The 22,076-nt window shown below is 47.3% G+C and overlaps 2 protein-coding genes across 2 annotated transcripts in view; both read right to left on the bottom strand.

Moving 5' to 3' along the window:
- LOC124044147 (insulin receptor substrate 2-like) overlaps nt 1-20,705 on the bottom strand; it is a 26,499-nt gene extending 5,794 nt beyond the window's left edge. Inside the window, 2 exon segments of the mRNA XM_046363635.1 lie at nt 17,129-20,435; nt 20,437-20,705. Coding sequence (XP_046219591.1) covers nt 17,129-20,435; nt 20,437-20,451 — 3,322 coding nt within the window. The 5' untranslated portion in view covers nt 20,452-20,705.
- The window catches only part of LOC124044168 (unconventional myosin-XVI-like), a 519,573-nt gene that overhangs the window by 123,974 nt on the left and 373,523 nt on the right, over nt 1-22,076 (bottom strand). The window lies entirely within an intron of this gene.

Genomic DNA, 22,076 nt, shown 5'->3' with positions numbered 1-22,076 from the left:
ACTGCCAGATCAGAGGCAGAAGGAATGAGCAGGAACGTCCTCATGATAAATGTGTAATTGGACCATTTTCCTGTTCTGCTAAGAATTCAAAATGTACTTTTGAGTGTCAGGGAAAACATGAGGTAAAAAGTACATTATTTTCTTTAGGGATAAAGTGAAGTAAAAGTTGTCAAAAATATAAACAGTAGAGTACAGATACCCAAAAAAACTACTTAAGTAGTACTTCAACGTTTTACTTATGTACTTTACACCACTGTCTTTTTCAAGCAGAGAACAAGAGGTTTTTTCACAGAGCTGGCCACTCTCTTAAACAAACCTGATTCAGAACCCGCAGTGTTAGGAAACACACACACACACACACACACACACACACACACACACACACACACACACACACACACACACACACACACACACACACACACACACACACACACACACACACACACACACACACACACACACACACACACACACACACACACACACACACACACAAATGACATTATATTAAAAATTGAAACAAAATGTCAGACCAAAACACTATAATAATGATACTTTTCCAGAATACTGATCCTCGATACCCACCTACTAGAAGAACTCCCTATACCCACCTACTAGGAGAACCCCCTATGCCCACCTACTAAGAAAACCCCCTATACCCACCTACTCGGAGAACTCCCTATACCCACCTACTAGGAGAACTCCCTATACCCACCAACTAGGAGAACTCCCTATACCCACCAACTAGGAGAACTCCCTATACCCACCTACTAGGAGAACTCCCTATACCCACCAACTAGGAGAACTCCCTATACCCACCTACTAGGAGAACTCCCTATAGCCACCAACTAGGAGAACTCCCTATACCCACCTACTAGGAGAACCCACCTACTAGGAGAACTCCCTATACCCACCTACTAGGAGAACCCCCTATACCCACCTACTAGGAGAACCCCCTATACCCACCTACCAGGAGAACCCCCTATACCCACCTACTAGGAGAAACCCCTATACCCACCTACTAGGAGAAACCCCTATACCCACCTACTAGGAGAACCCCCTATACCCACCAACTAGGAGAACTCCCTATACCCACCTACAAGGAGAACTCCCTATACCCACCAACTAGGAGAACTCCCTATACCCACCTACTAGGAGAACCCCCTATACCCACCTACTAGGAGAACCCCCTATACCCAACTACTTGGAGAACCCCCTATACCCACCTACTAGGAGAACCCACTATACCCACCTACTATGAGAACTCCCTATACCCACCTACTAGGACAACTATAATAATAATAATATATGCCATTTAGCAGACGCTTTTATCCAAAGCGACTTACAGTCATGTGTGCATACATTCTATGTATGGGTGGTCCCGGGGATCAAACCCACTACCCTGGCGTTACAAGCGCCATGCTCTACCAACTGAGCTACAGAAGGACCAGAAGGACAACTCCCTATACCCATCTCCCTATACCCCCTATACCCATCTACTATGAGAACCCCCTATACCCACCTACTAGGAGAACCCACCTCCTAGGAGAACCCCCTATACCCACCTACTAGGAGAACCCCCTATACCCACCTACTAGGAGAACCCACCTCCTAGGAGAAAGAGAGGAATGGGATAACTACTATTTATACCCAAAACTGCTAAATGCCTCTGTCACTCCACAGCCACAGAGGAGGTGCAGTACATAGTATACTAGTAAATAGAGGAGTGATTCACCTTGCGCTACTCACACTCACAGGAGGCTGATTAGAGTCTCTATTATCCTGCTAATCACATTAGAGGGGCTGACCCACTTCCACAGACACTGTGTCACCCTGTCCGTGCTCTGTCAGATATACAACCAGGAACCAGGAACCAGGACCTAGCCTGTTCATGGGAACCACACCTCATGGCTGTCCAACCTCACCATAATGCCACACCTCATGGCTGACCAACCTCACCATAAACCAACACCTCATGGCTGACCAACCTCACCATAAAACCAACACCTCATGGCTGACCAACCTCACCATAAAACCAACACCTCATGGCTGACCAACCTCACCATAAAACCACACCTCATGGCTGACCAACCTCACCATAAAACCACACCTCATGGCTGACCAACCTCACCATAACACCACACCTCATGGCTGACCAACCTCACCATAACGCAACACCTCATGGCTGTCCAACCTCACCATAAACCAACACCTCATGGCTGACCAACCTCACCATAAACCAACACCTCATGGCTGACCAACCTCACCATAACGCAACACCTCATGGCTGTCCAACCTCACCATAAACCAACACCTCATGGCTGTCCAACCTCACCATAACGCAACACCTCATGGCTGTCCAACCTCACCATAAACCAACACCTCATGGCTGTCCAACCTCACCATAACGCAACACCTCATGGCTGTCCAACCTCACCATAAACCAACACCTCATGGCTGTCCAACCTCACCATAATGCCACACCTCATGGCTGTCCAACCTCACCATTAACCAACACCTCATGGCTGTCCAACCTCACAATAAACCAACATCTCATGGCTGACCAACCTCACCATAAACCAACACCTCATGGCTGTCCAACCTCACCATAATGCCACACCTCATGGCTGTCCAACCTCACCATTAACCAACACCTCATAGCTGTCCAACCTCAAAATAAACCAACATCTCATTGGCTGACCAACCTCACCATAAACCAACACCTCATGGCTGTCCAACCTCACCATAAACCAACACCTCATGGCTGTCCAACCTCGCCATAACGCAACCTCTCATGGCTGTCCAATCTCACCATAAACCAACATCTCATGGCTGTCCAACCTCACCATAAACCAACACCTCATGGCTGACCAACCTCACCATGAACCAACATCTCATGCCTGACCAACCTCACCATAAACCAACACCTCATGGCTGTCCAACCTCACCATAATGCCACACCTCATGGCTGTCCAACCTCACCATTAACCAACACCTCATGGCTGTCCAACCTCACAGTAAACCAACATCTCATGGCTGACCAACCTCACCATAAACCAACACCTCATGGCTGTCCAACCTCACCATAATGCCACACCTCATGGCTGTCCAACCTCACCATTAACCAACACCTCATGGCTGTCCAACCTCACAATAAACCAACATCACATGGCTGACCAACCTCACCATAAACCAACACCTCATGGCTGTCCAACCTCACCATAAACCAACACCTCATGGCTGTCCAACCTCACCATTAACCAACACCTCATGGCTGTCCAACCTCACAATAAACCAACATCTCATGGCTGACCAACCTCACCATAAACCAACACCTCATGGCTGTCCAACCTCACCATAAACCAACACCTCATGGCTGTCCAACCTCGCCATAACGCAACACCTCATGGCTGTCCAATCTCACCATAAACCAACATCTCATGGCTGTCCAACCTCACCATAAACCAACACCTCATGGCTGACCAACCTCACCATGAACCAACATCTCATGGCTGACCAACCTCACCATAAACCAACACCTCATGGCTGTCCAACCTCACCATAATGCCACACCTCATGGCTGTCCAACCTCACCATTAACCAACACCTCATGGCTGTCCAACCTCACAATAAACCAACATCTCATGGCTGACCAACCTCACCATAAACCAACACCTCATGGCTGTCCAACCTCACCATAATGCCACACCTCATGGCTGTCCAACCTCACCATTAACCAACACCTCATGGCTGTCCAACCTCACAATAAACCAACATCTCATGGCTGACCAACCTCACCATAAACCAACACCTCATGGCTGTCCAACCTCACCATAAACCAACACCTCATGGCTGTCCAACCTCGCCATAACGCAACCTCTCATGGCTGTCCAATCTCACCATAAACCAACATCTCATGGCTGTCCAACCTCACCATAAACCAACACCTCATGGCTGACCAACCTCACCATGAACCAACATCTCATGGCTGACCAACCTCACCATAAACCAACACCTCATGGCTGTCCAACCTCACCATAATGCCACACCTCATGGCTGTCCAACCTCACCATTAACCAACACCTCATGGCTGTCCAACCTCACAATAAACCAACATCTCATGGCTGACCAACCTCACCATAAACCAACACCTCATGGCTGTCCAACCTCACCATAAACCAACACCTCATTGCTGTCCAACCTCACCATTAACCAACACCTCATGGCTGTCCAACCTCACAATAAACCAACATCTCATGGCTGACCAACCTCACCATAAACCAACACCTCATGGCTGTCCAACCTCACCATAAACCAACACCTCATGGCTGTCCAACCTCGCCATAACGCAACATCTCATGGCTGTCCAACCTCACCATAAACCAACACCTCATGGCTGACCAACCTCACCATGAACCAACATCTCATGGCTGACCAACCTCACCATAAACCAACACCTCATGGCTGTCCAACCTCACCATAATGCCACACCTCATGGCTGTCCAACCTCACCATTAACCAACACCTCATGGCTGTCCAACCTCACAATAAACCAACATCTCATGGCTGACCAACCTCACCATAAACCAACACCTCATGGCTGTCCAACCTCACCATAATGCCACACCTCATGGCTGTCCAACCTCACCATTAACCAACACCTCATGGCTGTCCAACCTCACAATAAACCAACATCTCATGGCTGACCAACCTCACCATAAACCAACACCTCATGGCTGTCCAACCTCACCATAAACCAACACCTCATGGCTGTCCAACCTCACAATAAACCAACATCTCATGGCTGACCAACCTCACCATAAACCAACATCTCATGGCTGTCCAACCTCACCATAAACCAACACCTCATGGCTGTCCAACCTCGCCATAACGCAACACCTCATGGCTGTCCAATCTCACCATAAACCAACATCTCATGGCTGTCCAACCTCACCATAAACCAACACCTCATGGCTGACCAACCTCACCATAAACCAACACCTCATGGCTGTCCAACCTCACCATAACGCAACACCTCATGGCTGTCCAACCTCACCATAACGCAACACCTCATGGCTGACCAACCTCACCATAACGCAACATCTCATGGCTGTCCAACCTCACCATAACACAACACCTCATGGCTGTCCAACCTCACCATAACACAACACCTCATGGCTGTCCAACCTCACCATAACGCAACACCTCATGGCTGTCCAACCTCACCATAACACAACACCTCATGGCTGTCCAACCTCACCATAACACAACACCTCATGGCTGTCCAATCTCACCATAACACAACACCTCATGGCTGTCCAACCTCACCATAACACAACACCTCATGGCTGTCCAACCTCACCATAACACAACACCTCATGGCTGTCCAACCTCACCATAACACAACACCTCATGGCTGTCCAACCTCACCATAAACCAATACCTCATGGCTGTCCAACCTCACCATAACACAACACCTCATGGCTGTCCAACCTCACCATAACACAACCCCCCCCTTGGTGACCAACTTCACCATAACGGAACACCTCATGGCTGTCCAACCTCACCATAACACAACACCTCATGGCTGTCCAACCTCACCATAACACAACACCTCATGGCTGTCCAACCTCACCATAACACCACACCTCATGGCTGTCCAACCTCACCATAAACACAATACCTCATGGCTGTCCAACCTCACCATAACACAACACCTCATGGCTGTCCAACCTCACCATAAACCAACACCTCATGGCTGTCCAACCTCACCATAAACCAACACCTCATGGCTGTCCAACCTCACCATAAACCAACACCTCATGGCTGTCCAACCTCGCCATAACGCAACACCTCATGGCTGTCCAATCTCACCATAAACCAACATCTCATGGCTGTCCAACCTCACCATAAACCAACACCTCATGGCTGACCAACCTCACCATAAACCAACACCTCATGGCTGTCCAACCTCACCATAACGCAACACCTCATGGCTGACCAACCTCACCATAACGCAACATCTCATGGCTGTCCAACCTCACCATAACACAACACCTCATGGCTGTCCAACCTCACCATAACACAACACCTCATGGCTGTCCAACCTCACCATAACGCAACACCTCATGGCTGTCCAACCTCACCATAACACAACACCTCATGGCTGTCCAACCTCACCATAACACAACACCTCATGGCTGTCCAACCTCACCATAACACAACACCTCATGGCTGTCCAACCTCACCATAACACAACACCTCATGGCTGTCCAACCTCACCATAACACAACACCTCATGGCTGTCCAACCTCACCATAACACAACACCTCATGGCTGTCCAACCTCACCATAACACAACACCTCATGGCTGTCCAACCTCACCATAAACCAATACCTCATGGCTGTCCAACCTCACCATAACACAACACCTCATGGCTGTCCAACCTCACCATAACACAACCCCCCCCCCTTGGTGACCAACTTCACCATAACGGAACACCTCATGGCTGTCCAACCTCACCATAACACAACACCTCATGGCTGTCCAACCTCACCATAACACAACACCTCATGGCTGTCCAACCTCACCATAACACCACACCTCATGGCTGTCCAACCTCACCATAAACACAATACCTCATGGCTGCCCAACCTCACCATAACACAACACCTCATGGCTGTCCAACCTCACCATAAACCAACACCTCATGGCTGTCCAACCTCACCATAAACCAACACCTCATGGCTGTCCAACCTCACCATAACACAACACCTCATGGCTGTCCAACCTCACCATAACACCACACCTCATGGCTGTCCAACCTCACCATAAACCAACACCTCATGGCTGTCCAACCTCACCATAACACAACACCTCATGGCTGTCCAACCTCACCATAACACCACACCTCATGGCTGTCCAACCTCACCATAAACCAATACCTCATGGCTGTCCAACCTCACCATAAACCACATCTGATAAAATATCTTCTGACCTGGTGTGGTGTATGTGACGGCAGAGTTCACAGAAGTAGTTTGAATTTCACAGGGACAATTACACCCAGGGTCCAGTCACTCCATTCAGGGAGAGGGTTGGACAACCAGAGTAACAAAGTCAACCTGACATGGGAATGTCTGTGTGTCTGTGTGTCTGTGTGTCTGTGTCTCTGTGTCTGTGTCTGTCTCTGTCTCTGTCTCTGTCTCTGTCTCTGTCTCTGTGTGTGTGTGTGTGTGTGTGTGTGTGTGTGTGTGTGTGTGTGTGTGTGTGTGTGTGTGTGTGTGTGTGTGTGTGTGTGTGTGTGTGTGTGTGTGTGTGTGTGTGTGTGTGTGTGTGTGTGTGTGTGTGTGTGTGTGTGTGTGTGTGTGTGTGTGTGTGTGTGTGTGTGTGCCCCAGCAGGGCCAGTCCAGACCAGTTGGTTGCAGACACAGGGGTGTGAGGGAGTGGGGATGAGGGAGAGTTGCCGAGAATCAGAGCTTAATCATCTCACACACACAACCGAGGTTTCTAAACACACACCCCTGGTTACCAATCACACAGTCCTGCCAAGCCATCACAATCCCCTATTATGAGTGGAGACTCAACCAGCACTTCTCAGTGCAGTGTGTGTCAGCTGAGAGAGACTGCCTCCCCTAATACAGCTAATTTCACACACGCTGATCACAGAGGGAGAGAGCGAGGGGGTAGAGGGAGGGATAAACAAACCCGTTACAGCCTACCCATCCCCCTTATAGGCACGCCACCACACACCCCTCTACCCCTTCCTGGAAGGTGCCCCTTCCCCCAACCACACTGCTCTCCACATTATTTATTTATTTCTCACTGGCTATACATAGACCTGCTGTTCTCAGGCCAAGAACACTCTACATCACACTCACACACTCCACAGGCATATACAAAAGAGCAGACATGCTACTGTAGTTTAAAGTACAAAGTATGAAGTTCATATCTCAGACAACAGGTCTGTGGTTCGCCTAGCAGTATCAAATCTCAGACAACAGGTCTGTTATTCTCCTAGCAGTAGAATATCTCAGACAACAGGTCTGTGGTTCTCCTAGCAGTATCAAATCTCAGACAACAGGTCTATGGTTCTCCTAGCAGTAGCATATCTCAGACAACAGGTCTGTGGTTCTCCTAGCAGTATCAAATCTCAGACAACAGGTCTGTAATTCTCCTAGCAGTATCAAATCTCAGACAACAGGTCTATGGTTCTCCTAGCAGTAGCATATCTCAGACAACAGGTCTGTAGTTCTCCTAGCAGTATCATATCTCAGACAACAGGTCTGTTATTCTCCTAGCAGTATCAAATCTCAGACAACAGGTCTGTGGTTATGCTAGCAGTAGCATATCTCAGACAACAGGTCTGTTATTCTCCTAGCAGTATCAAATCTCAGACAACAGGTCTGTAATTCTCCTAGCAGTATCAAATCTCAGACAACAGGTCTATGGTTCTCCTAGCAGTAGCATATCTCAGACAACAGGTCTGTAATTCTCCTAGCAGTAGCATATCTCAGACAACAGGTCTGTAATTCTCCTAGCAGTATCATATCTCAGACAACAGGTCTGTTATTCTCCTAGCAGTATCAAATCTCAGACAACACATCTGTAATTCTCCTAGCAGTATCAAATCTCAGACAACAAGTCTGTAGTTATCCTAGCAGTAGCATATCTCAAACAATAGGTCTGTAATTCTCCTAGCAGTATATATATATATATGCCATTTAGCAGACGCTTTTATCCAAAGCGACTTACAGTCATGTGTGCATACATTCTACGTATGGGTGGTCCCGGGAATCGAACCCACTACCCTGGCGTTACAAGCGCCATGCTCTACCAACTGAGCTACAGAAGGACCATCATATCTCAGACAACATGCCTGTAATTCTCCTAGCAGTAGCATATCTCAGACAACAGGTCTGTAATTCTCCTAGCAGTAGCATATCTCAGACAACATGCCTGTAATTCTCCTAGCAGTAGCATATCTCAGACAACAGGTCTGTAATTCTCCTAGCAGTAGCATATCTCAAACAATAGGTCTGTAGTTATCCTAGCAGTAGCATATCTCAGACACCATGCCTGTAATTCTCCTAGCAGTATCATATCTCAGACAACAGGTCTGTAATTCTCCTAGCAGTAGCATATCTCAAACAATAGGTCTGTAGTTATCCTAGCAGTAGCATATTTCAGACAACAGGTCTGTGGTTCTCCTAGCAGTAGCATAATTCAGTCTAACAGTTTTTTTTTGTTGGGGCACAGGGTTGTGTTAACAAACAACATGTTAACATTGATTTTTGAATTTGAGAGAGGAAGAGGGAAGAAAAGAGAGTGAACCAAAGAAAAATGGAGAGCGATAAGAAGGAATGGGTGAGGAGGGAGTGAAGCCTGTTCCCGGGAAGTCAGGAGAACATGAGCTCAATGAGGCTTATGTGATCCTAACTGCAACTCACCTCAGTGTTTGGGAAACCTGTGTGTGTGTGCTCTCCCTTCCACTAAATCTAACTCGAAACAAAACAAAATACTCAACAATGTCTAATCCTGAACACAATGTAATACTCCTTAACTCCCAGCTAAATGGAGGGAACGTTAACAGAGTTTATCTAACCATGGAACATCCCGTCCTAGTTTATGGGTATCACACAGAGAAGGGGGGGGGGTGAGAGAGGGGTGAAAGACAGAGAGAGGGCAGGGTAGTGAGGACAGGTGAAGGCAAACGTTATTAGAAATACGTCACCACGTCTAGGTATTACTATTGGATAGTTCTATAATTAACCACACACAGCAGCTGACAAGTCAATCAGGCTTTTTCAGCACAGCTATGCTATCCTCTAAAATCACACCACTTCAGTGAAGTTCATTTAGGTAACAAATTCAGTTAAAATTCTCAAAAGCAATTATTCTTCTCAAAGAAGTCTATAAAACAGGAGGCAATTCAAGGAATTCCTGTAATGGGACTATTTAGCTATCTAATTTACTAATTGTTTAATTAGTTGTTAAACAAACATCTATGGCATTGTATTAAAGCCAACCAGAGGCCCTCAGCTGGAACTAGGAGCTACAGACAGAGGGCTCTCTGGGCGGAGAGAGAAAGGAGGGCAGAGACCAACTGACTAGGAGACTTAATCACATGACTTACAGTAAACAGAAACTAATGCCAGAAAAAGTGAGAGAAATAAAGAGAGAGAGGGAGGGACAGAGAGATAGAGAAAGGGAAAAAAGTGATTAAGTGAAAGAGCGAAAGTGAGGGTTAGACTGATATTTGGTCTCAATTAAATTTCAATTCAAGGCGCTTGATTGGCATGGGAAGCATATGTTTACACTGCCAAAGCAAGTGATATAGATAATAAACAAAGTGAAATAAACAATAAAAAATGAAAATAAACATTACACTTATAAAAGTTCCAAAAGAATAAAGACTTTTCAAAAGTCATATTATGTCTATATACCGTGTTGTAATGATGTGCAAACAGTTAAAGTACAAAAGGGAAAATAAATAAACATAAATATAGGTTGTATTTACAATGGTGTTTGTTCTTCACTGGTTGCCCTTTTCTTGTGGAAACAGGTCACAAATCCTGCTGCAGTGATTGCTCACTGTGGTATTTCACCCAATAGATATGGGAGTTTATCAAAATTGGATTTGTTTTCAGCCTTTCTCTCTGACGCAGATGGTGCTCAGTCATTGCCTCCGAAGGGCCAGATAACCAGTGAGCACTGCTGGGAGGGGCAGGTGCAAGACCCCGGCCCCACCATCTGCTAACACACACACACTGAGGTAGAGAGGGAAACAAAAGGGGAGACGAGGTCAGAGCTCCCAAATAAAAACAGGGAGAGAATGAGTGTCTCTATCAAACACCTGACAGCCCAAAAGAGAGAGAGAGCTCATAAAAAAGAGGAAAACATGAAGAAAGGAGAGAGAGGAATGATAAGAGCATCAGAGAAAAACACAGAGAGTGTCAGACACAGAGATAGACTAGAGAGCGTAGGAGAGATGAATGATAAGAGCATCAGAGAAAAACACAGAGAGTGTCAGACACAGAGATAGACTAGAGAGCGTAGGAGAGATGAATGATAAGAGCATCAGAGAAAAACACAGAGAGTGTCAGACACAGAGATAGACTAGAGAGCGTAGGAGAGAGGAATGATAAGAGCATCAGAGAAAAACACAGAGAGTGTCAGACACAGAGATAGACTAGAGAGCGTAGGAGAGAGGAATGATAAGAGCATCAGAGAAAAACACAGAGAGTGTCAGACACAGAGATAGACTAGAGAGCGTAGGAGAGAGGAATGATAAGAGCATCAGAGAAAAACAGAGAGAGTGTCAGACACAGAGATAGACTAGAGAGCGTAGGAGAGATGAATGATAAGAGCATCAGAGAAAAACACAGAGAGTGTCAGACACAGAGATAGACTAGAGAGCGTAGGGAGATGAATGATAAGGAATGATAAGAGCATCAGAGAAAAACACAGAGAGTGTCAGACACAGAGATAGACTAGAGAGCGTAGGAGAGAGGAATGATAAGAGCATCAGAGAAAAACAGAGAGAGTGTCAGACACAGAGATAGACTAGAGAGCGTAGGAGAGAGGAATGATAAGAGCATCAGAGAAAAACAGAGAGAGTGTCAGACACAGAGATAGACTAGAGAGCGTAGGAGAGAGGAATGATAAGAGCATCAGAGAAAAACACAGAGAGTGTCAGACACAGAGATAGACTAGAGAGCGTAGGAGAGATGAATGATAAGAGCATCAGAGAAAAACACAGAGAGTGTCAGACACAGAGATAGACTAGAGAGCGTAGGAGAGATGAATGATAAGAGCATCAGAGAAAAACACAGAGAGTGTCAGACACAGAGATAGACTAGAGAGCGTAGGAGAGATGAATGATAAGAGCATCAGAGAAAAACACAGAGAGTTTCAGACACAGAGATAGACTAGAGAGCGTAGGAGAGATGAATGATAAGAGCATCAGAGAAAAACACAGAGAGTTTCAGACACAGAGATAGACTAGAGAGCGTAGGAGAGATGAATGATAAGAGCATCAGAGAAAAACACAGAGAAAAACACAGAGTGTCAGACACAGAGATAGACTAGAGAGCGTAGGAGAGATGAATGATAAGAGCATCAGAGAAAAACACAGAGAGTTTCAGACACAGAGATAGACTAGAGAGCGTAGGAGAGATGAATGATAAGAGCATCAGAGAAAAACACAGAGAGTTTCAGACACAGAGATAGACTAGAGAGCGTAGGAGAGATGAATACGTGTTTCTTATTCTGTTTGCAGATAACTGGTGTTTGCTTGTAGCGTTCCCTTCCTCTCTGCTATTCCCAAGGGCCCTCACACACCCAGAGCCAGTTCAAAGGTTACGTTTCTGACCCGGGCCGGCAGAGTGAGGTGCAGGAGTGGGCCATATGGGGGTATGCTTTGAAATTTAAACAGCCCCCAACCCACTCAGTGACCCACCCCCTTCCCTCTCCCATCTGAGTGAGTGCATGCCTACCCCCAAACCAAAACAACAACAATGCCAAAAACACTAGCTTTGGACAGGCCATCAGCTCAATGAGTCAATGAACCAATAAACTAATAAATCTCAAATATTGATGTCTAATTCACAAAAACACAAGGCCGGAGTAACCCACAAACACAAGGCCAGAATAACCTACAAATACAAGGCCAGAGTAACCTACAAACACATGGCCAGAGTAACCTATAAACACAAGGCCAGAGTAACCCACAAACACAAGGCCAGAATAACCTACAAACACAAGGCCAGAGTAACCCACAAACACAAGGCCAGAATAACCTACAAACACAAGGCCAGAGTAACCTACAAACACAAGGCCAGAGTAACCTACAAACACAAGGCCAGAGTAACCTACAAACACAAGGCCAGAGTAACCTACAAACACAAGGCCAGAGTAACCTACAAACACAAGGCCAGAGTAACCTACAAACACAAGGCCAGAGTAACCTACAAACACAAGGCCAGAGTAACCTATAAACACAAGGCCAGAGTAACCTACAAACACAAGGCCAGAGTAACCCACAAACACAAGGCCAGAATAACCTACAAACACAAGGCCAGAGTAACCTACAAACACAAGGCCAGAGTAACCTACAAACACAAGGCCAGAGTAACCTATAAACACAAGGCCAGAGTATCCTACAAACACAAGGCCAGAGTAAAACACAAGGCCAGAGTAACCTATAAACACAAGGCCAGAGTAACCTATAAACACAAGGCCAGAGTAACCCACAAACACAAGGCCAGAGTAACCTACAAACACAAGGCCAGAGTAACCTACAAACACAAGGCCAGAGTAACCTACAAACACAAGGCCAGAGTAACCTACAAACACAAGGCCAGAGTAACCTACAAACACAAGGCCAGAGTAACCTATAAACACAAGGCCAGAGTAACCTACAAACACAAGGCCAGAGTAACCTATAAACACAAGGCCAGAGTAACCTACAAACACAAGGCCAGAGTAACCCACAAACACAAGGCCAGAATAACCTACAAACACAAGGCCAGATTAACCTACAAACACAAGGCCAGAGTAACCTACAAACACAAGGCCAGAATAACCTACAAACACAAGGCCAGATTAACCTATAAACACAAGGCCAGAGTAACCCACAAACACAAGGCCAGAATAACCTACAAACACAAGGCCAGAGTAACCTACAAACACAAGGCCAGAGTAACCTATAAACACAAGGCCAGAGTAACCTACAAACACAAGGCCAGAGTAACCTACAAACACAAGGCCAGAGTAACCTATAAACACAAGGCCAGAGTAACCCACAAACACAAGGCCAGAGTAACCTACAAACACAAGGCCAGAGTAACCTATAAACACAAGGCCAGAGTAACCTACAAACACAAGGCCAGAGTAACCTACAAACACAAGGCCAGAGTAACCTATAAACACAAGGCCAGAGTAACCTACAAACACAAGGCCAGAGTAACCTACAAACACAAGGCCAGAGTAACCTACAAACACAAGGCCAGAGTAACCTACAAACACAAGGCCAGAGTAACCCACAAACACAAGGCCAGAATAACCTACAAACACAAGGCCAGATTAACCTACAAACACAAGGCCAGAGTAACCTACAAACACAAGGCCAGAATAACCTACAAACACAAGGCCAGATTAACCTATAAACACAAGGCCAGAGTAACCCACAAACACAAGGCCAGAATAACCTACAAACACAAGGCCAGAGTAACCTACAAACACAAGGCCAGAGTAACCTATAAACACAAGGCCAGAGTAACCTACAAACACAAGGCCAGAGTAACCTACAAACACAAGGCCAGAGTAACCTATAAACACAAGGCCAGAGTAACCCACAAACACAAGGCCAGAGTAACCTACAAACACAAGGCCAGAGTAACCTATAAACACAAGGCCAGAGTAACCTACAAACACAAGGCCAGAGTAACCTACAAACACAAGGCCAGAGTAACCTATAAACACAAGGCCAGAGTAACCTACAAACACAAGGCCAGAGTAACCTACAAACACAAGGCCAGAGTAACCTACAAACACAAGGCCAGAGTAACCTACAAACACAAGGCCAGAGTAACCTACAAACACAAGGCCAGAGTAACCTATAAACACAAGGCCAGAGTAACCTACAAACACAAGGCCAGAGTAACCCACAAACACAAGGCCAGAATAACCTACAAACACAAGGCCAGAGTAACCTACAAACACAAGGCCAGAGTAACCTATAAACACAAGGCCAGAGTAACCTACAAACACAAGGCCAGAGTAACCTACAAACACAAGGCCAGAGTAACCCACAAACACAAGGCCAGAATAACCTACAAACACAAGGCCAGAGTAACCTACAAACACAAGGCCAGAGTAACCTACAAACACAAGGCCAGAGTAACCTACAAATAGATACACACAGCAGCTGTCACACACACAAAAAATATAAAGGCCAATTCATCCTCAAATTATTTTCATTCCAAATCCAGCATGTCACAAATGAATGTGAGCATGTGGAATGCTGACTACGAGTCACGTTGTGGTGCTGAGGGAAGAATGTGGAAAAGCCTGTCATTTCTTGGTAAACACTTTGTTCTTTCTCTCCGGCTGATCATTTGTTTTTCGGGAATGCCATAAATAACCAAGCAATAACCGGCCACAGCCAACTCGTACTGGATCAACTCTGCTCCTTCTCTCTTGCTTTGTTGTCTCCCCTCCTCTGTTCTTACCCCCCTCCCTCCCACTGTGGTCTGTTTTGTCCTGATTTTGAAAAACAAACTAATACATGTCACTCCTCTATCTCCATTCCTCCTCCCCCATCTCCTCTCCTTCCGTAGCTTAGGGCCAGGTCTTTCTTTCTGCTCAACTTTGTGGAAATGACTGCTATGTCTACAAAACAACTCAGTCAGCAGACATGCTTAGGGTTGCAACATTTTCCAGAAATCCTAGTAGGAGGATTCCGGATTTTCGTGCTTATTCCTCCTGATTTTGGGAATACTCCAACCACTATTTCAGAGAAAACCAGGGAATTTATTGAAAGTTCCCAGAATGTTGCAACCCCAGTCATGCTCAAACACACATGAAATCCCTTATTACACAAACATAAGTAAATACACTGGCATAATACTTCTTAACACACACCCTTGATTGAGTATGTTTGGCCAATCAGTGCATAGGTTTTTAATCCCCTTGGGAGCAGGTGCAGTGTGTGTGTTAGTCTGTTTTGTAAAGTTCCTCACGGTAAAACAACAACGTGATCTGCAATCCCCCCAGTAGGTTAGAAAAACAAGTGAAAATTCACATCTCCCAGCAGCCTTTGAACACTACATTCCTAACATGAAACCCAATACCTGACAAGTGATAAACAACTGACTCACTTGTTTTTCCGGGGAACCCAGTGCACTGACTACACCGAGCCCTTCTGTTTACAGCCAGAGAGGGAGACAGAGGAAGAGAGAAAGTAGACGAGGAAAGGAGAAAGAGAGCACTCCCTTTACCAGGGCATTGCAGATCACAACATTGTGTAGCCGCTGCTTATAGGCCTACAAGTAAATGTATATTTCACCATCAATGTCCAAACCAAATATATGGGGAGTGTGTTATTGACTGTTGTATAGCAGGCTACTGATACTACAGTAGACATAAGCCAGGAACGAGGTGAAAGGTAATGTTTTGGTTTCCCCAACCTCAATAGTTACGGACGGGGTTGATGTGTGATTTGGTAGGTGAATTGTCCCCTAAATCAATGTATTTTCTGTGATCATTTTGAACAGAATCAGTTTGAGCCTACTTTCCACTATATTTGCTGACTCGTATCCTAATCCTCTCAGAGCACATATAACTGTGTTACATAAAGAAGAAACCACCTAGCCGATATATTCCTTATGGATTGTTCTGGCATGCTGAGCAAAAAAATCTTTAGCATCATTGAAAGCAACGCGTTGGGATATTTTCTCCTGTACATTTGCACGAGCGTAGTCTGGTCCAGAAGAATAACTGCGTCACAGGAAACGCTGGCTGGGACTCAAGCGCACACATTGATCCAGAATTCAAACAACTTCAATCATTTTCATGACGAAACCACGCGTATTTCCCGCAGCCATGGCCTGAATGATGTGCTGAATGTTTGTGACAGGCTACTCCAAATATCACAGTTGATTTGCACTGAATAAGCTGCATAACAGGACTAATACGCTACACTTCTCATGGTGCTCCAACTTGCACCGTCACGTATCATTTCAGCCGCCATGTTTAATAAATCATGTTCAGAGAAATAAATCATATCTATGTTATTGTAAGTCGTTTCATTATGAGCAGTATACACCAAATACATTTGTTTAAACGGACTTGCAATAACAAACATAAACACTAAACAGTTTGATGTAGCTCATGCAATGGAATGTATTTTTCATAATGTCAGTTGAATCAGAGCACACATTGAAGGGTAAGATTCCTGCTTCTACTTCCTGGCATGGCTACACTCAAAATGTCTAGACCAGCCATTATGCCATCATTGACTTAAATGGAGACATCCTTTCTATTCATTCTATTTCTATGCCATGGATGAATGAATGGGCTCATGATAAGCATGCAAAGGCACACACATAATCGGCAGAGGCTCACCTTTCACTGCTGTTGCAGTCTCCTTGAAGCCCATGGTGGCATAGGGGCTGGCGTTGAAACTGTTCATGCCCCCCTTGCATCCACATGCTGCCTTGAACCTCAGCAGTCCCTCACAGCCCCCCAGAGTGCTGCAACCCCCCAGGCTCCCTTCCATCAGGTTTAAGGCAATGTAGTTGAGTCCGTTTTGGTAGCCCGCCGACGTCTCCCGGCACATGGGGCTGTTGCTGTTCCCATACTCCTCGTCTGAGCCCTCCGAGCTCCGGACCAGCCGCGACACGTTTTCCACCGACGCCGAGCTGTGCCGCTTGTTGGCATCGTGGGCGAACGATGGAGACACTGGCGTTACTGTGGTTGTGGAGGAGAAGGTCTCGGAGCTGTGGCGCCTGCGACCCTGGGGGTCAGCCCGGATCACCTTAGCCCCCCTGTCTGGGTTTACGGGGGGGGTGGAGGGACCCCCCAGGAGGAAGGACTCCACAGGGGCAGGGGGAACCACCACTACGCCCTCTCCCCCCAGGCTGAGTCTCTGGATGCAGGACGAGGGGCTGGTAGGCAGGGGGGTAGTGGAGTCAGAGTGGCACAGAGAGGCAGGGAGAGAGACAGAGGGGTTGGTAGGACTGAAGGTCATCTCAGTGTAGTCGTCTTTTACAGCTCCAACCGGGCACACAGGGCTCACATGCTTTTGGAGAGGATATTCCACTACGACTCTCTCGTCCTCCTCCCCCTCCTCTCTCTCCCTCTGATTCTCTCTGTGAGGCTGGCTGGGACACACGAGGAGCACAGGACTCGGCTCCATGCGCCCTATTGAAGAAGGGGAATCCCTGTGTTTGGAAGAGCATGAGCTGATGTTGATGTTGACGTATTCGGAGAGTGGCGGGGAACTCCTCGCCGGCCCGTCCACCGAGCCCAGCGATGAAGCAGAGCTTTCAGTCGTGGTAGAGACAGGCGGGTATCGTGTGGTGTTGCCAAAGTCTATGTTGATGTACTCCCCGGGACTCCTGGGCTCAGAGGGGAGAGGGTGTTCGCTCATACAGGGCAGTGTCCTCAGAGAGTCAAGGGCGAGCCGGGTAGGTCGACTCACCCTCCCCCTGTGGACCAGACCCCCCTCCTGGGTCACCCTGCCGGCTCTGAGGATCGAGGGGGCTGAGGAGAGGGTGTTGGTGGGGGACGTACCGATGGAGACTGGTGAGATGGGACAGTAGTTGGACTCCTCTTCTATCCTCTGCCTCTGTAGACTCATCACCACGTACTGGTCTGTGTCTGAGATACCGTTCCTCTGGGGCTGGGCTTTGAGAGAGCGGGGCAGGGAACTGATGGAGTAAGGCTGTCTGTGGTGAGGGTGAGGCTGGGGGGTAGTGTCTGTGAGGAAGTAGTCTGAGGGAGTGAAGGACACCAGAGGGTCCACAGGGGACATGTTGAGGTACTCCTCATTGGTGAGTTTCTCATCTGAGCTGTCCACAGACATCTTGGCCCCGCAGAACATCCTCATGTAGCCGCTGTCCTCCAGAGACACACTGCCAGGGGAATCTGTATGGGGACCCATCCCAGCTGGAGAGGGGTGAGAGCGGGGGTTGATGATCTGCTTTGGGGCCGACACACACATGGGGCTCATGGGCATGTAAGCATTACCTTTGACCCCCGCTGTCTGAGGGGCCACACCTGGAGTCATGGGCATGTAGCCACTGTCGCCTAGGTGACCGTTGGAGCCTATCTGGACAGCGCCATAGTCCTCGGGATAGGTCACTTTTGGGGAAGCCATGTGAGAGCTGCGACCCGATTGGCAACCACTGGTGTAGGTGGCCCTCATGAGCGTGTATTCGTCCAATGAGGCAGAGGAGACCTGGGGCGGTGCCCTGTGCTGGCGCGGGGTGGTGAGGGAGTATGTGCGTTTCCGGTATGCCTTGTCCAGCTCTGGTAACCGGCGGTAACCGTTCTGTCTCTCCATCACCATGTAGCCGTGCAGGTTGCTGCCTTCCCGGGAAGGGGGTGTGTCTTCCCTCAGGGACTCTGGGGTGTTACTGCGGAGGGTGAGGTGCAGGCCTGCAGGGCTGGAGCCATAATCATCACAGGAGATGAAGCCCCCATCACTGGGGGAGACCGAGGCACTGCAGCTGGAGGGGCAAGGAGCACTGCTCTCCGAGCAGGAGGACAGGCTAACAGGGCTGGGGGTGGCTGTGGGTGGGGAGTGGGACAGAGGCATGGACATGGACTTACTGTGCTGGAGGGAAGAGGATTCAAATGTCCGGCAGGGCCGGGCTGTAATGGTGTTTGATCTCCCTAATAGGTTCGGTTGAATACCGGGGCTGAGGGGACTCCCGTTCACAGACATGGGGCGCACCATGGTGCCTTCGCCCTCGCTGGCAGTGCGTATCCGGCAGGACGTAAATTTACTAACTGGGGAAGTTGTGGCCATGCTGTCAGTGCGCGACCGCCTCTGGAGCCCGGTCTGGCTTGGAGGAAGGTTGTTGAGGTGCCGCCGGGTCGGCACGGAGATGGGGTTAGTGCCTGAAGACTGGCTCTTGCTGCGCGGCCGAAACTCTGACAGCTCCTTCATGGCTTTCATGGCCTCCAATATAGTCTCGTGGATGTTTTGCGCCACCACTGAGTCGTCAGCCTGCATCCACAGCTCGCCTGGTCCCGTGGCTGCTGACCGTCCGACCTCGATGAAGAAAAAGCTCTCTGAGTGCCCGCATCTCCGAATGTTCATCAGCTGTAAACTGACGGACGCGACATCCGAGTTGAGCTTTACGAAGCTGATAGTCCGGCTGGATAAACACAGTCTGTACACCCCGGTCAGATTCCGGCTCTGCCCCAGCCCTTTGGATTTCAGGTTCACTTGCCATACCTCCTTATACGCGGCAGTTACCGGCGTAATCATCCCGTAGTTCGCCTCATCAAACCCCACCAGCGAAGAAGCGGAATTGGAAGCGGAGCCATCGGAGTACACTTTGCCCTCGCTCATTAAATCCGTTAAGACTCGGTACCAATTATCCTGCTCTTTTTCATTATCTGCCGCAACGGCAAAATATTCGTCCTTGGTATAGAGGGCGATAAGGTGTTTGTGTTTGGCGTCTGCTCTCTTGTTGATATTGAGGCAGCAGTCAAGAGGTATAACCCTCTTTGCCGCTGACTTGTTTTTCCATTTCTTCTCGCTCTCGTAGTACTCCAGCCGGGCGGGGAAGCCCTCGCCCGGTTCCTTCAGAACGAAGAAGCGCTTGTGTCCGTGCTTCTGCTTCTTGAGGTATCCACATTTCTTAATCTTGGTGTTACTAATGTTCGCGTTGGATAACAAGTGTCCTCCCCCCAGTATTTGGAGGACTCGCCATTCTATCGTCCTTTAAAAAACAATTCTCACTTTCGTTAACCTGTTGTTATATCCTCACTTATCGAAGGCTGGAGAGAAACTCTGTATAGTCCGTGTCTCTCAGAGACACTTTCACTCCAGGCGCCGGCTGTGCGTTCGGCGTCTGTAGCTGTTTAACAGTAAATAACCCATATCGCTAGAGTGACCGGAGTGAAGAGGGAAACAATATGTGACGTTCTACACATCCAGCTTTGGTTACAAAAAAAAGAGAAGGGGAGGGGAAAAAATGCACACACTGACACTGGGTCGCTGCTAGCCGACGGGGCGTACCTGCAAATCCGCCTACTTATTGGGCTCATTGGTGGTGGAGAGGGCTGCATGATAGTGAAAAGACTCCGTCAGACGTTAGAAAGCCCTCCCACTCAATTACATTCAATTCAATGGGCTTTATTGGCATGGGAATCATATTTTTACATTGCCAAAGAAAGTGAAATAGATAATAAACAAATAGGAAATAAACAAGGGAAATAAACAATTAAAAAAACGTACATATTACACTCACAAAAGTTGTAAAATAATATTGACATTTAAAATGTCATATTACTGGCTATGTACACTGTTGTAACAATGCACTCACTCTCATACACACTCCTGACCTCTTGCGACTCAATCTGGGAACTGTTGATGCTGTTCATGTACTAGTCGGAATGTCCGATGTGCTAACTCTTTGTAGTTATACTCGTGCCGCGTTCAACCAGTTAGCAAGTCGGAAATGTCAGGGTTTCCTAGTTCCGACTAGCATATGAATGCACCATTCGCCCGATCATATCTGTAGCCAGTGGTGCGTTTACTAGGCCCGTATGCATATTAAATGCGTACGTGTATCCTCTTCTTGCGGAGCAACTCAGGCTATGTAGCCTATTATCAAATGATTTATGACGAGGCCTATCACAGATGGCTGGTGGCTATTTGGGTTAAGTATTGTTGTATTTATTAGGTTTGTGCGCAGTATAGCATTGATTATGTCTTGTGTTTGGTTAGTGCGCAATAAGAATTATGGAGGGAAAGCTCAATTATATTCGTCACAGGTTTCAGAGTGGATAAACTGATAGAAGTTTGAGTGAATGTACGCCTATGTTATACTTAGATGTTATTTTATTATGATAAATTAGTGCTATCAATAATTTAACAATGCTATAATAGGCATGTAATTACAAGCCTTGATGATATAAATAATTAGGTCTATTTGCATTCGTATTAATTTTTTACACAAGTTATAGCACAATTCTAAAAACACGGCATGATGCATGATCTAGTAGATTCTACAATGGATTATCCATGCTCCGAACAGCAATTGGCATCAACTGCGATTTACAACGTGATGAGGCGCATGGGAGAGGAGGGTGCGTGACTGTTCCGTCTGTACCCAGCCTCTGCCCTCCTACTTCAGAAGTAAACAAGCATCACGAGACTGCGGCTCTGTGACACAGCTAGGCTGGGAGGGAGAGCGGGAGAGCCTCTGACGCAGGCAACACTCGATATTGCCCCTATGTCCCCTGATAATACCCTACATTCATGCCTGTGCCATGATAGGCAGAGAGCCCTCTCCCTCTTTTCCACTCTTACCGAATTTGGCAACAGAAAAGT

Source organism: Oncorhynchus gorbuscha, linkage group LG09 (genome assembly GCF_021184085.1).
Source record: "Oncorhynchus gorbuscha isolate QuinsamMale2020 ecotype Even-year linkage group LG09, OgorEven_v1.0, whole genome shotgun sequence".
NCBI classification, from domain to species: Eukaryota; Metazoa; Chordata; class Actinopteri; order Salmoniformes; family Salmonidae; genus Oncorhynchus; species Oncorhynchus gorbuscha.
This window is presented reverse-complemented; position numbering and strand designations above follow the sequence as displayed.